The sequence below is a fragment of the Schistocerca nitens genome, chromosome 2 (genome assembly GCF_023898315.1).
Source record: "Schistocerca nitens isolate TAMUIC-IGC-003100 chromosome 2, iqSchNite1.1, whole genome shotgun sequence".
Classification (NCBI taxonomy): Eukaryota; Metazoa; Arthropoda; class Insecta; order Orthoptera; family Acrididae; genus Schistocerca; species Schistocerca nitens.
The window spans coordinates 449,279,296-449,293,996 of record NC_064615.1 but is presented as its reverse complement, the minus strand read 5'-3'; the positions used below and the strand labels follow the sequence as shown (position 1 = coordinate 449,293,996).

The 14,701-nt window shown below is 37.4% G+C and overlaps 1 protein-coding gene across 1 annotated transcript in view; it reads right to left on the bottom strand.

Moving 5' to 3' along the window:
• The window catches only part of LOC126236315 (esterase FE4-like), a 181,329-nt gene that overhangs the window by 45,746 nt on the left and 120,882 nt on the right, over positions 1-14,701 (bottom strand). Inside the window, exons 8-9 of the mRNA XM_049945526.1 lie at positions 9,208-9,358; positions 2,517-2,643 (exon numbers count right to left, since the gene is read on the bottom strand). Coding sequence (XP_049801483.1) covers positions 2,517-2,643; positions 9,208-9,358 — 278 coding nt within the window. The remainder of the gene's footprint in view (positions 1-2,516; positions 2,644-9,207; positions 9,359-14,701) is intronic.

Genomic DNA, 14,701 nt, shown 5'->3' with positions numbered 1-14,701 from the left:
TATCACCTGTTTAGATCAATGGCGCATGGCCTGGCTGACCAACAGTTCCGATCTCATGAAGAAGTTACAAATTGGATCGATTCGTGGATCGCTTCAAAAGATGAACAATTTTTTCGATGTGGGATTTGTAGACTGCCCAAAAGATGGGAGAAAGTAGTGGCCAGCGGTGGAAAATGCTTTGAATGATTATATGCGTAACCAATTTGTTTCATTAAAGCCTCACATGTTGAGGAAAAAACGGCGGAAGCAAAGTTGTACACCTTGTATTTTAAATTATTACACTATACTGTGCAATGGCCTTGGCCCATTGTTCAACAGATCGAAAGAATTATCAAGAAAAAGTTAAAAAAAAAAACACACACACAGACACGAACACGGACACGCATGCGCACAGAGAAAGAAGAGAGAGAGAGAGAGAGAGAGAGAGAGAGAGAGAGAGAGACTCCAGACTAAGTAGGAGGAATATATTTATTATGACAACAACATGGAAAAAAACTGTATGTGCTCATGAAATACTGGTTGTACATAATATTTTCATTCATTTCTACTATCTTCACAACACGATCATGTTTTTGCACATGACAAGCTATTCAGCATGTTAATAAGGTCTAAAACAGTCTTCTCAAGTACTAGTTAATGAAAAATGTTGCAATAGATAAAAAGTATGTTTAAAGCCAATTTTCACTCACAAATTTTCAGGTTTCAACAACGTGTTAAGCCAATTTGTGTCAAAACATTTTTGAGTGATAAAAGTATACAGCAAGGAATTTATAATTTGCAAAAATAGGCAGAACCCAGCCCTATTAATACTTATGTAAACATGGTTATTGTTAGAGCACCCACAACATAAAGGATGATTCTCTTTTACAATATTAATGTCCCTAAGTGACCCCAGTTTCATGTGGCTCCGTGTTCTTCTGTTGCATCATCACATAGAAAATAAGTAGTGCCTCATGAATTCTCATTATCTCTATTCATTAATAAAGCCATTAGGGTAGTGCTGGCACAAGGAACCATTTTCGCACCTGATTGGTCAGTCAACTGTCCTTTTCTTTTTTCAGTTGAATAAAATATTTAAATGAATACTATTCTCTGTGTCCACATAAATTACAAGAATGCTTTCACTCAGTCTACAGGTTTGAGTAACTTCATTTACACACTTTTTATTCATCTCAGTTAGACATGAATCAAGACCAGAGTGACAACATTCTTAGAGACAAATAATGTATCTTATTTGAAGGAGGGGTGAACAAAGAGTGTATTTCTAAAAATGAAGTATTTTCAAAATTCATGTATTTAATTACTTAAGAACAAATTTTTTGTACTTCTGACACTAAACCTGGAGTTTGGTTGTTGTAAAAGGTTGATAACTGGTGCTACATTATAAATTTGTATTTAAATAAATAAATTTTTTGAAGTTCTGTCTCTCTCTTCCTGCTGGTTTGCACCCATCACTGAAAATTATATGTCAGCAAATTCTGAGGTGATATAAACAGAATCATATAATATACAATTATTGTGACAGTTTGGTGACTTAACGCTTTGTTTTTTCAACAGGTGCTGCCTTTTATTGGTGAGTTTTTTTTTTTTTTTTTTTTTTTTTTTGAGAGATATTTGTCACCATTTAGTAATTTTCTTTGAATTTATTTAAGTAATATTGTTTCATTATATGAATCATCCCTTGCAGAAACTGTACATCACATTCAATTTATCTTGAGGATCAGTTTTTAGCCAGTCATATGATTTCTTCCATTCCCACACCACTGACCATTTCAGCCCTCTGCTCGAGACACAAAATTCATTTTTAAGAAAATGCCTATTCAAACACAGATGAATGAAAAACTGAAATAAAAGCCACTTATTGGTATTCAATAAAAAACAAATATCAGAACAGTGATGACATGTGATAGCAGAGTGCAGTCAACAACTGCCTTCTGATTTAACAATGTCAAAATGATTTAATGATCCTGCTCAGAACCGAATGCACCAGACGGTGTCAACTGTTTTCATTTGGTTGCTCAACAGCCTCTCTTCACTCAAAAGAATGAATGGCTAATTCAACCAATAGGTAAAACTGCAACCAAATGAATAGAATGGTTTTCAACAGCTGACTGAATCGTAAGTTTCATTTGGTTGTTCTTATCACCACATTACAGTGTATTCACATAATTTTTCAAATGAAATTCAAATGTGTCCCCCATTGCACTTAGGAAATGGTGTCCAGTACCTAGACAGATAATCTGAATTTGTAGACACAACAGATATCAGAACATCACAAACAAGCATAATGGGATATGGGCATGTCTTTTAACATCTAAAATGCCAGACTGAGCTACACAAAAGTTATGTTTCAGTAATATGATTGTCACTTAACATGTGATCTACATTTCTGTCACACTATTTCACAGACAGCATAATTAGTTCTTATCACACCAGCTTCAGCATGCACTAACAAAATATTGGTAATTACTAATTTATACTACTATGTTAAATAATTTTACAGATGAAATATTTACCCTGTTTTTGCAAAATTGGTCCACATACAGGTCATTTCTGATATAATCTTCTGATCTTTTGCTTGAATATCTCTGCCATTTGAAGACTTACTGAACAGGTAATTCAGTTCATCTCCATGAGTCGCACCTAACGAAACAAAACAATTTGTATTTTTTCATATTTGTGTCAGGAATAATGGTATAATGTTTAATATTAAAACTGTAATATTTGAACATTAGTTGAATGTTCCATCGGTACTTGGAAGAACATAATAATAATATTAAACAAAGAAACCTTTTCTACTGTTCTGCAAAATTATACATATTTGGTCATGAACTGGCTTCTGGCTTTTTAGATCATTTTCAGGTGTTCACTGAAAGTCACAAGCACAGATAAAATGTGTGACTTACATAAGTATTATTTATATAGAAGATAGAGAAGATACAAAAATGATGATGTGCAGAAACAGATGCATTATCTAAACGAGGAACACAGTTTTTTACATGGAGATAAATTTAACAACTCATAAAAAATAAAGTAGAATTTACAGTTTCAATTTATTACTTGTAACTAAAAGTCAGTTTAACAGAAGAGAAAAGGAAACTGAGTCTGGTCACTTAACACTAAGCTGACATTTTCTATCATCTGTTTGTTGATTTCCACTATTTCCAGTAGGATCATTTTTCTACTTTTGTGTACAGAATGTAAAACTTCGCATTCTACATCGTATGAGTGGTTACTGTTAAAAAATGATCAGCAATGTTGAATCTTTCTTTCTTAATTTCCAGCTTCCCTCATGTTCAGATAACACAATTGCCACACCTCCACCTTATTGTCCAATATATACTTTTTCACATGCTTTTATGAACAGAGTGGTGTGTATAAAAGCAATGTGGCAAAGTATATATTAGTCAGTCAGGCAGAACTGTGACAATTAGATTATGTAAACATGAGAGGAGATGGAGGTAAAGAAAGAACGATTCAATCTTTGCTGATCATCTTTTAACAGAAAACCACTCACACAGCTGTTGGACAAAAATATGGGAACAACACAAAAAAAAATGCATGCTTGAACATAAATGCAGAAGCTAGCCAAGCCCTGCAAGTTGTGTTGCTGTACTTTACCATGAAGGGCACCTGTGCAGTGTTCTCAATAAGTTGCAAGTGTCAATCATGATCAGAACAGTGTTCTGTGCAGTTATGAGTGCACTGTATTGGAGCTGAGTGAATTTGAACGTGGACAGATTGTTGGTGCTCGTATGGTGAGTGCTACCATAACTGAGGCAGCCAAAGTGTTCTGCATTTCAAGATGCACTGTATGAGGTCTGTTCAAAAAATTCCCACAACACTCGCAATTTTGCGCCAGTGGTACGTTGGAACAAAATCCGCTTGGAATCTCTGCACATGCCTATTTTTTAATTAGTAACTGCAGGAAGTTTCATTGTTGTATGTTTGTTAGTTATTGTTCAGTGCTGTATTGAATAGTATGTTGTATTGCACAGTTTGCAAATATCGATATGGCAGAGTTAGAGGAGCAATGCATCTGCATTAAATTTCGCGTGAAACTCAAGAAAACCTTTACAGAGACACCCCAAATTATCCAGGAAGCCTACAGTGATGAGTTTTTAAGATATACTCAGTGTTATGATGGTTCACACAATGTAAAAATGGCCAGACAGATGTTAAAGATGACCTTTGTTTGGAACGCCCTTTGACGTCTACTGACGACGCTCAAGTCAGGAACGTCAATGAAATTGTGTGTGCCAATCAAAGACTGACTGTCCGAGAGGCCACAGAAGAATGTAACATTTTAGTTGGATCATGTCATGAAATACTAACACTGAATCTTGGAATGCATCATGTTGTCATCAAGTTCTTCCCATGGCTCATGAATCAAGACCAGAAAGACCTTCGCCTCGCAATCTGTGAAGAGCTTTTGGATCACACAAATGAGAACGAGATGTTTCTTAAAAGAATCATAACTGGTGATAAGATGTGGGTCTATGGTTATAATGTTGAGACCAAGGTTCAGTCTTCACAACAGGACTGGAGAGGTTCTCCAAGAACGAAAGAAGCTCATCAGGTCAGGTCAAATGTCAAAGGCATGCTATAGGTTTTTTTTTTTTTTTTTTTTTTTTTTTTTTTTTTTTTGACTAGTTCATCATGGATTCACGCAACAGGGTCAAAGTGTTAATCAATGGTACTAATGAGAAGTTTTGTGATGTCTGCAAGAAAATGTGAGAGTGGCCTGAAATGTGGTGCGACAATTCATGGCTCTTGCATGATGACAATGCACCCGCACATTCATCCCTGTTATATTAATATAAATTACGATGTTCATTGTCCTCAGGCCGTCTTCTGAAGAAGATAGATTTAAATCTATCGAAACCTAGGTAAAAAGAAAGATGATGAGACTTACCAAACAAAAGCGCTGGCAGGTCGATAGACACACAAACAAACACAAATATACACACAAAATTCAAGCTTTTGCAACAAACTGTTGCCTCATCAGGAAAGAGGGGAAGGAGAGGGAAAGACGAAAGGATGTGGGTTTTAAGGGAGAGGATAAGGAGTCATTCCAATCCCGGGAGCGGAAAGACTTACCTTAGGGGGAAAAAAGGACAGGTATACACTCGCACACACACCCATATCCATCCACACATACAGACACAAGCAGCTTGTGTCTGTATGTGTGGATGGATATGGGTGTGTGTGCGAGTGTATACCTGTCCTTTTTTCCCCCTAAGGTAAGTCTTTCCGCTCCCGGGATTGGAATGACTCCTTATCCTCTCCCTTAAAACCCACATCCTTTCGTCTTTCCCTCTCCTTCCCCTCTTTCCTGATGAGGCAACAGTTTGTTGCAAAAGCTTGAATTTTGTGTGTATATTTGTGTTTGTTTGTGTGTCTATCGACCTGCCAGCGCTTTTGTTTGGTAAGTCTCATCATCTTTCTTTTTAGATATATTTTTCCACGTGGAATGTTTCCCTCTGTTATATTCGAAACCTAGGTAAAGATTACTTTATCCTTTGCAACTGGTCGGCTGTTTTTTAATCTTATTATAATGCAGGGTGTTAAAAAAATATTCAATATTTCAGGGGATGATAGTATGTGTCAAAACAAGACAAAAATGTCTTTGACCATGGGCTCTACAAAGCATGCTGTCTCACATATGATATATGAACATATGTTCACAGGAGGTACTCTTGTGAAGTCATCTATGGCAGTGCATTACTTGTCCTAGTACAGATGACTACCCAATAATTAATGTTAATAGCAACCTGTGGTATGGAGTACTGTGAGGTAGGAAGACATCACAAACATGTGGTTGCAGATATGAGTACCATGTTGCATTGGCACTCCGTGCCGTACGATGGTGAACAGCGTGCTGAGGCCATGCAGTATCGATGTTAACATTAGTTGGCTCAGTGGTTGTTCCATTTACATGGTTTGATTGTACTGTAGTTTTGTTACATCTGTTTAAATTCATGTACATTTCTCCTATCTCCAGGTACACACTGTGATGTTTGGTCAACTTACAAGTCACATTTGAAGACATGTTATCATGGTGTTTTTGTTGCAGTACAACATGTTTTCTCTCTTGCAAATACTCTGACACAACCTATCAATGGAGACCTTTTATTCTACAAGGGATATGGTAGACATGATTCACTGCTATGATTTTGCAGATGGAGATCTGAGAGCACTTAACCTGTACACTGAAGGATTTCCAGCACACAGGGTACCATCTGTTAAGCTGTTCAGCTGATTGTTCCAGTGTCTTGGGGAAACAGGTTCCATGGCATCCAACAAAGTAGACAGTGGAAGGCCTCGTTAAGTTCACATGCCTGAAATGAAGGCACGTGTTCTAGGTGCAATGGATGACAATCCTCGAACCAGTGAGTGACAAATAGCAGCAGCTGAAGGTGATAGTCATCCTCTGGTCTGGGCTGTACTTTGTGAGCAGTTGTATCCATACCATGTTCATCACATCCAGGTCCTTGAGACACAAGACCATCCTGGCAGAGTACAGTTCTGCCAATGGTTCTTGTGGTAGCATGGTGCAGATCCACAATTTGCTTCCTAGATTTTGTATACTGATAAGGCAGGGTTTACATAAGACTGGCATTGTTAATTCCCATAATCAGCATGTGTGGGCTGATGAAAATCCGCACATGGTTCAAGAAACAAGGTATCTGGTTCGATTCTCAGTCAATGTATGGGCAGGCATTCTATGTGATAGATTGCTAGGGCCATACCTACTACCAAAAAGATTAACGAGGGCTCAATATCACCCATTTCTGGAAAATGTACTGCCCATCTTGCTGGAGGATGTGCCCTGTCAGGACAGACTACAGATGTGGTTCATGGATAATAGTGCACCAGTACATTTCTCTGCATTGTGCATTGGCACCTGACAAGGACATTTGAAAACTGGTGGATTGGCCGGCAAGGCCCCATACCTTGCCCTCCTTGTTACTTGAAGCTAAATGCGCTAGACTTCTGGTTATGGGCAAACATGAAGCAATTCGTCTATGCCACTACAATAAATAGTGTACAGACACTACACAGTCGTGTCTTCCATGCATCTCAGCACATTCAGAACCAACCAGGGCAATTTCAAAGGGTGCATGAGTTCTCACAATGAAGGGCAGAGGGATGCATTGAGATGCATGGATATCATGTTGAACACTTCCTCTGAACAACTGGTCATATGTCAGAAAGTATGCTTTGTAGAACCCATGGCTATAAGACATTTCTTGTTTTGATGCATACAAACATCCCTTGAAATATGGGATAGTATTTTTTAACATCCTGTACATCTGTTAAGTCAAGCTACTACTAAACAAGTGCAAACTGACAAAAAAGGAACCTTAACAAGGAAAAAGAAAGGAAGCGAGAAGAGACATCATAACATATTGCAAAATGCTTCAAACTGGATTTGTTTTCAAAATTACTTTGCTCTCATTTAACAACCAAAGTCTTTTTTTAGTAAAAAATGCAGGCTCTCCATGTGTATCAAACTGGCATCCTTTATGAGTATACTGGCACATCAAAATGTTTATCTATGCTTTCTATTTTATGTTCACATTTTTCTAAATGAGAAACAAAATATCAGTATTATGTATACAGGCTGAAGTAGTGAGTGAAAATTTGTGCCAAGGCTGGGAGTCAAACCTGGGTCTCTTGCTTACTTGGGAAGTGCCTTAGCCGCTAAGCCACCTTGGCACAGCATTTCACACTTGCTTCACACTTGCTTCCCTCCTCGGTACAAATTCTCACTGCTGCCCCAGTCTACTTTTAATTCCCCCTTACACATGAGTAGAATTGCCGCAGCCTCCACATTCTGAGTAGCATCTCAGCATCAAATGTAAATGGGGGATCCAGCCTGAAACCCAGGTGCAGGTACTTTTACAAATGAAATGATGCAATTTCGGAGACTTTACTGGTCTCGTACAGATATGATTTTATGTATATAGACTAAAGCAGCGAATGAAAATTTGTACCAAGGCCAGGAATAAAACAAGGGTCTCCTACTTACAAGGCAAAAGCATTAGCCAGTAAGCCACCTTAGAGCAGTGTTTCATCCAACTGCACTGATTACCCTGGCATGCTTCCCTCCTTGATACAGATTCTCACTGCATCTGCATGAGACCAGTAAAGTCCCTGAAACTGTGTCATTTCATTTGTATGAAATATCAATTGAAGACACAAAATGCTGGAAAAGAGTACAAAATGGTGTTTTCAGTTCGGCTTTGTAATAACACATAGCTGAAATTGCAGTTATAGTACAGTACCTTCTTAAATAACTAATTCTGGCAAGTGACCATTCCATCCATCTGCCCATTCATACATTCATTCCAGTGCCCTACATCCAGCCAATGCTGGGTTGAAACTAATACGGTACTTCTCCAATTTCACGTAGAACCACATTTGTAAATAGGTTTTTATTCCAATGAGGTCACCAGTCCCCAAGCTACCATGAGCTTCCCTCCCCTTCCCTTTCTCTCCTGGGGAGGAATCATTGTGTTCCTCTTCACTGCATCAAGCATATATCGTATGGTCAAAATGACATCATTTTTAGAGTGTCTATGCAACATGTAAGTGGGTGTGGAAAACCACCTAAAAGCCAAATCCAGGATAACCGATACACTGGTCCCCTTAGTTAATCCAAGAGGTTGATTCAATCTGGGGCTAATACACTTCCCAGTGTCCAGGAAGTGGGCACTTTAACAAACTCGGCTATCCAGGTGCATTGGCAAGTAACTGCTATCAGATTCTATTAAAGAAATAGAACAGAATACATAATGAATAACTGCTAATAGATCTATAAAATACACAGTGTGAATAAAAACATTGTGCACCTTCTTGGTGTTATCCTCTGATAGAAACTAGCCCATCATGTATACAGTATGAATGCCATAAGTGTTAAAGTCATGTTTAGATCATTGAACTTTTATATGGATATGTTCCTATTGATGGATGGCACTATGGTCTTGCATGTGACACATAATCATAGTACACCTTACGTTAACACATTAATTACAGAAATTTTTTTATATTTTAAAACGATAACTTAAAATTACTGAAAAATCAGTACTTAAAAGGCTGCTCAATCTCAATATGCAACTTCTCACAGCAAAGTCAATCATGGCATCAAAACTTGTAAGACTCACATTTTAAAATGGCAGTAAACACTTTATCCTTTCTCACCTGGTAAATGTTCTGCTCTCATTTGCTTCTTTACGCTGTTCAGGTCACCTTCATAAGAAAATAGGTAGTAAAACACATGAGCTGAGCTGTGGAACGAATGAAGTCTCACTGTCTCATGTGCAGCATATGCATAACGCAAATCAGTTTTTAGCTGTTCAAAAGAAAATACACACTTGTATTTAAATGCAACACAAATAGTGAAATGTAATAAACTAGGCCAATAAGCTGAAATATCATCTCGCTGAATAAGCTCTCAGAAACAAGGTTGCAGTTCAATATACAAAAATCTCCTTGAAATTATACAATTACTTACAAGGGCAGTCTGAAAAGTTCTTGTAATTGAACAGAAAGAGATGAGTTACCTCAAAGAAACCTTTTCATTTTTCAACAGTCTCCCCAAACACTAACACACTTGGTTCAGCAATGTTCCAGTCCCTTGATTTCTTTTCTGAAATTATATTCTTCCAGGCCTGCAAAAATATCTGCAAACTTCAGTTGTCAGTTCTTTGTTTGAAGTGAATCTTCACCATCGCAGAAAATTTTGAACTTGGGGAAGAGTCAGAAGTCTGCGACAAATCACGTTAATAAAGTGAGCATGGTAACAATTCGTATCTTAGTTAAAGCACAGTATTTTTGCCATGGCAACGACACTTGTGTGTCAGTGCGCACTCTCTTGATGAAATATAACATTCTTCCTCGCCAAACCTTGCCTTTTTTGCATATCTTTTGTTGTAATTGCCCCATAATTGTTTGAGCACTGGGAAGACAATCTGTCAGCAGAATCCCTTTCGCATCCCGTAAAACTGATGTCATGTCCTTTCTGGTTGACTGTATTGCCTTTGCTTTTTTTGGTGGTAATGAATCAACATGTTTCCATCTCTCTGACTTGTTCTGTCTCTGAGATATAGTAGTGGAGCCATATTTCATCTCTGGTCACAAACTGGCACAAAAAATATTGTTAATTACTCTGAAATGGATCAAACAGTGTTCAGATATTTCCATTTGGGTTGCCTCTAATTCTGTATTAAGAGTCACAGTACCCATCTAGGAGATGATTTGCTCATATCCCATTACCATTAAAAATGTGGTATGCTCATTTAGATGACATCCCTACAGCTTTAGCAATTTCTTGCAATTTCAATTGACAGTCCCTCATTACAATTTTATTCACTTTTGCTTTAATTTCTGGGATAGTGCGGCACATCTTGCCAGGCCACTAAGCAGATCATCATCTAACCTAACCTTACCAAATAAAAATCCATTTTCCCACTTGTTAACAGCTGAATATGAAGGAGAAGAGTCTCCTAGTGTGTTCCGAAAATTGGCATGAATTTCCTTTGCTTCCATACCTTTCTTTACTAAGTACTTAATCATTGCTCGAATCTTGATTTTTCCCATCTTCACAAATCACTACATGGGAACAATGACAGAGAAATGTCCACAGCACGGATCTCTGCCCAGAGAACTGATGCATCACATATTTACTCATAAAGGATGACCTATTATTACATGGGAACCTTATTGTGCCAGAGCTGACATGTGTTGCTAATTTCACAAATTTTCCAAACTGCCCTTGTATTAACACAACATGGTGATATTGAGCCAAATTAACCATATAGATTTTGCATGAACTGAATTGAGAAGAATGAGTCCCAATCCAGCACTCACTCTCTTTCCATTTATAATGTGTTGAGTTGAAAAACTTGTGAAGCAAATGTATGACATTAGTATGAAAGTGTAGAAAAAAAGAGTATTAACAGTAATAAAGTTAGCAATCTAGTCAGACAATGCCTGTGTGTTGCTTCTCCTTAACGGCAAAAAACCATTTCATAATATCACCTTCTTTGCAACATTGTCTTTCCTCTCCAAAAGACAGAGCTGCAGATTGGATATAGGAGGACCAGTCAACTGAAATGAGACAGATGGAAAAGGTAACTACACTCATTATTATTTCAAAAGTTATCACCATAACTGTTAAAACTATCCACCTGTGAAGCAAGACAATCAATGTCTTCATGAAAAAATGTTTGCGGTTGCCTGTGGAACCATGACTGTACTGAAGCGTGCACCTCTTCATCTGAAGTAAACTGACAGCCATGAATGTCTTTGTTCAGGACTCCAAAAATATTAAAATCACACGAGGAGAGATGGAAGATGTGTAAGGGCTTCTCAGCAAAATTTCTGCAGCATAGTCTAAGCTAACTCGGCAACACATGTCTAATTTTTCCAATGAATGATGTTTGTGAGCAATAAATGATATAATGATGTAATATAAATGACAGCACAACTATTGTGTGACTTTCCTATGTATTCTTCATGTGGTGAGCCATACTGAGGAGTGATGTGTGTCAACAAGGTGGGATGGCAATCAGGAAGTACCTCCATGGGTGCCTGTGCATGCTCCATGTATTGTCAGCCCTGGAGCAAAAGCCACAGACAAACAATGCTGACACCAGCTGGGGAAAACAATTTTTTATTCCTATTTGGAACTGTCAAGTTAATGTTTACTTTGATATTCTGAATTATAAAGTTATTGTAACATTCCTGTACAAAGACCTGTTTATTACCAGGAGTCATTTCAAGAATACATGGAGCATAGATCTGAGGAGGTTTTTATATATTTATGCACTGGTATACTGTGCTACATTCTTGGCGTCCAGCATACAATGTAGACTCAAAAGATGAAGTCTGAGCAACGGTACCCACAGACTACTTTTATAACCAACACTTGAAGCTAATTTAAATTCTGAAATATCAGTTTAGGGAACATTACAGGATATGAAATTAACAAGCTGTCCACCCAGATGAATGATCACTGGCAAACTGTGGCTAGGCCCACTTCAGTCATTTGGTTGCTGAATATATTGCAAACCCAACCAATGGCTTGAACAGCTGCTTCACTACCAGTGCCATTCAGATCCTCTCTCACAGCACCAGGCCCTCTCACTGAGAAGGTGAGAACTGTCCCTGTATTCATTCATTCTTGCACTCTCTCTAGCCCAAACTTCAATTAGCCCCCATTCTCAGCTTCCTCAGTCCCATTCCCTTGCCTTCACTCTTTTTCTCTAATGTTATTTTCACCCCATTCTTTCCCTATTTCAACATTCTCCTCCCTTTTCTCCAACATTTTACACACACTCTCACTCTCTGCCGTTGCCCCTCCCTCTCCACAGTGTTGTGATTGATTTACCTGGGCACATTCCACTTACTAGAATGACAGGTCATGTCTATAAGTTATTATTGTAAAAATTCAATATCTGAGCAGAGATATCCTTTAACATTTTGACAGTCTGTTTCTATCTCTATTTACTCTTTTAATATTTTATTTATTTATTCACATGTTTATTCAGGTCAGATTAAAGCTTGCAGACCTCCTCTTGTATTAGACCTTACACTTTGCAGTCTACTATGTAGAAATATTTCTTGTTATATGAAAACTGAAGACAGTACATGAGAATTTATAAGTAGTTTATATTATCACAGTGTCCTTACTTATGATATAATCACTGTAATTTATGATGTGCTTTCAAGTTATAACATCTCAGATTTTTTTTTCACAAATTAATCACACAAAAACTGTGAAACTTGTGTGATTTTTCAACACAGTCTCCTTGCAGATGTACATGTTTTTCTCAACAATGATGCATAGATTCCATTGCTGCTGCAAACATGTCTTATGGAGTGTCTGGTTTGAATATAACACATTCATGAACACTGTCAGTACCATGTTTGAAGACTGTTTTCCTCTAAAAGTTACTCAAATTAAACAGAAGTCTACAATAAAACCATGGATTACACAAGGAATAAAGATTTCCTGTAAGACAAAAAGGAAAATGTATCTGTTGACCAAGAATAGCTCCAATGCTGATGATTTATCTAAATACAAGGAATACTGTAAAACATTAAAAAAAGTAATTCAGACGTCTAAACAAATGCACTATGAGAAGAAAATAGCAATGCCAGGGAACAAAATAAAAACAATATGGGATATAGTGAAAGAGCAGACTGGTAGAACCAGAAAGGAACAGGAGCAAATAGCACTAAGGGTAGATGACACATTAGTAACTGATGGGCATAGTGTAGCAAATCTATTTAACAAACACTTTATATCCGTTAATGATAGAATGGGACTTTCAGGATCAGTAAATAGTGCCCTTGAATATCTGAAACTAGCCTTCACAAATAGCTTCAAGTACATGAATATATCACTCACTTCACCAAAAGAAATAACTTCCATAATAAAATCTTTAAAAACAAAGCATTCTAGTGGGTACGATGAAATATCAACAAAGTTAATTAAGGGGAGTTGGAATGCCCTATCTCGCCAATGTTAAATTTGCTAACTTTGTGTACCTTTTTCTTTGGAACTATTATCTTCAGAACTTTGAAATTCTGGCAGAGGTTTTCAGCATATATTGTGAGCCCACTGAACTAGAACCAATGTTTTCTTTTTGTTGGTATAGTATTTATGAATTTTTTACCATTAAGCCATTTTTTATTGGAAAAAGTATAACATAAACTTCCCTAGTTCAGAGAATAAGCCAGTTCTTGTCATGATTCTAGTTCAGTGGCCTCTTTGAACTGTTTTGCAGCATTTCTGAAAATTTGAATGTTGTTGGTTGAGTGGTTTATGAGATAAAGGTACATGTAACACTAAAAATGTCAAATGCCAGAAAATGCGATTAAAGTAATTTATTATGAAAATTCACAAATACCTTTTATTCTATTATCAAAAGTGTCCAGCAGAGTAATCAGGGTCATCTTCTAGTTCTTCTTCTTCACCTAGAAGCTTTCTTCTCCTTGCTGCCCTTGCTTTTTTTGTATTAAATTCAGCTGCATACTGAGCCTTCCTTACTCGCACGCTGTCCAGAAGCTGAAGACCTCTGATGGTGTTGATACCAGGAGCAATGCCGAGCCTTGCCATGACCTTTAGCCTACCCATATGACCATCATTGAATGAAATAACAGCATCACTGACTCCCCATTTCAATGTTTTTATCCCAACAAATACATTCTTAGGTACACGAGTCCAAATGAGGTTGTTGAACGACTCGTTTTGATTCTGGGTACAACCATGAAGACATTTTCGCAGAAGATCAGGATGCCCCAAGTCTCTATATATTGGTTTAATTACTTCCATAACAGCCAATGGAATATAATTTTTATGGTGATAAGGATCCCCAGTAGCTTGAGATTTTCTATAATTGCACCATGACTGAGGACCATCTGGACAAGCAAAATGTTGAGGATTATCATCAGTTGATGATCGATGTAAATATGTGGCCCATACAGCTTGTCTCATTTCCTGCAAATTATTTGCATTATTTCTTATTGCCATACCATAGTATTGTTGTAATTCATTTATAATTTTATCTGACAGGCGACCTCTAATGGTTTTACCATCTGACAAAATTTTGTCCTTCAGATTCTGTTTCAGTTTCCTTAGACGAGTGCCCATTCGTTTCTGAACATGACCGACACATTCTAGTTTAGT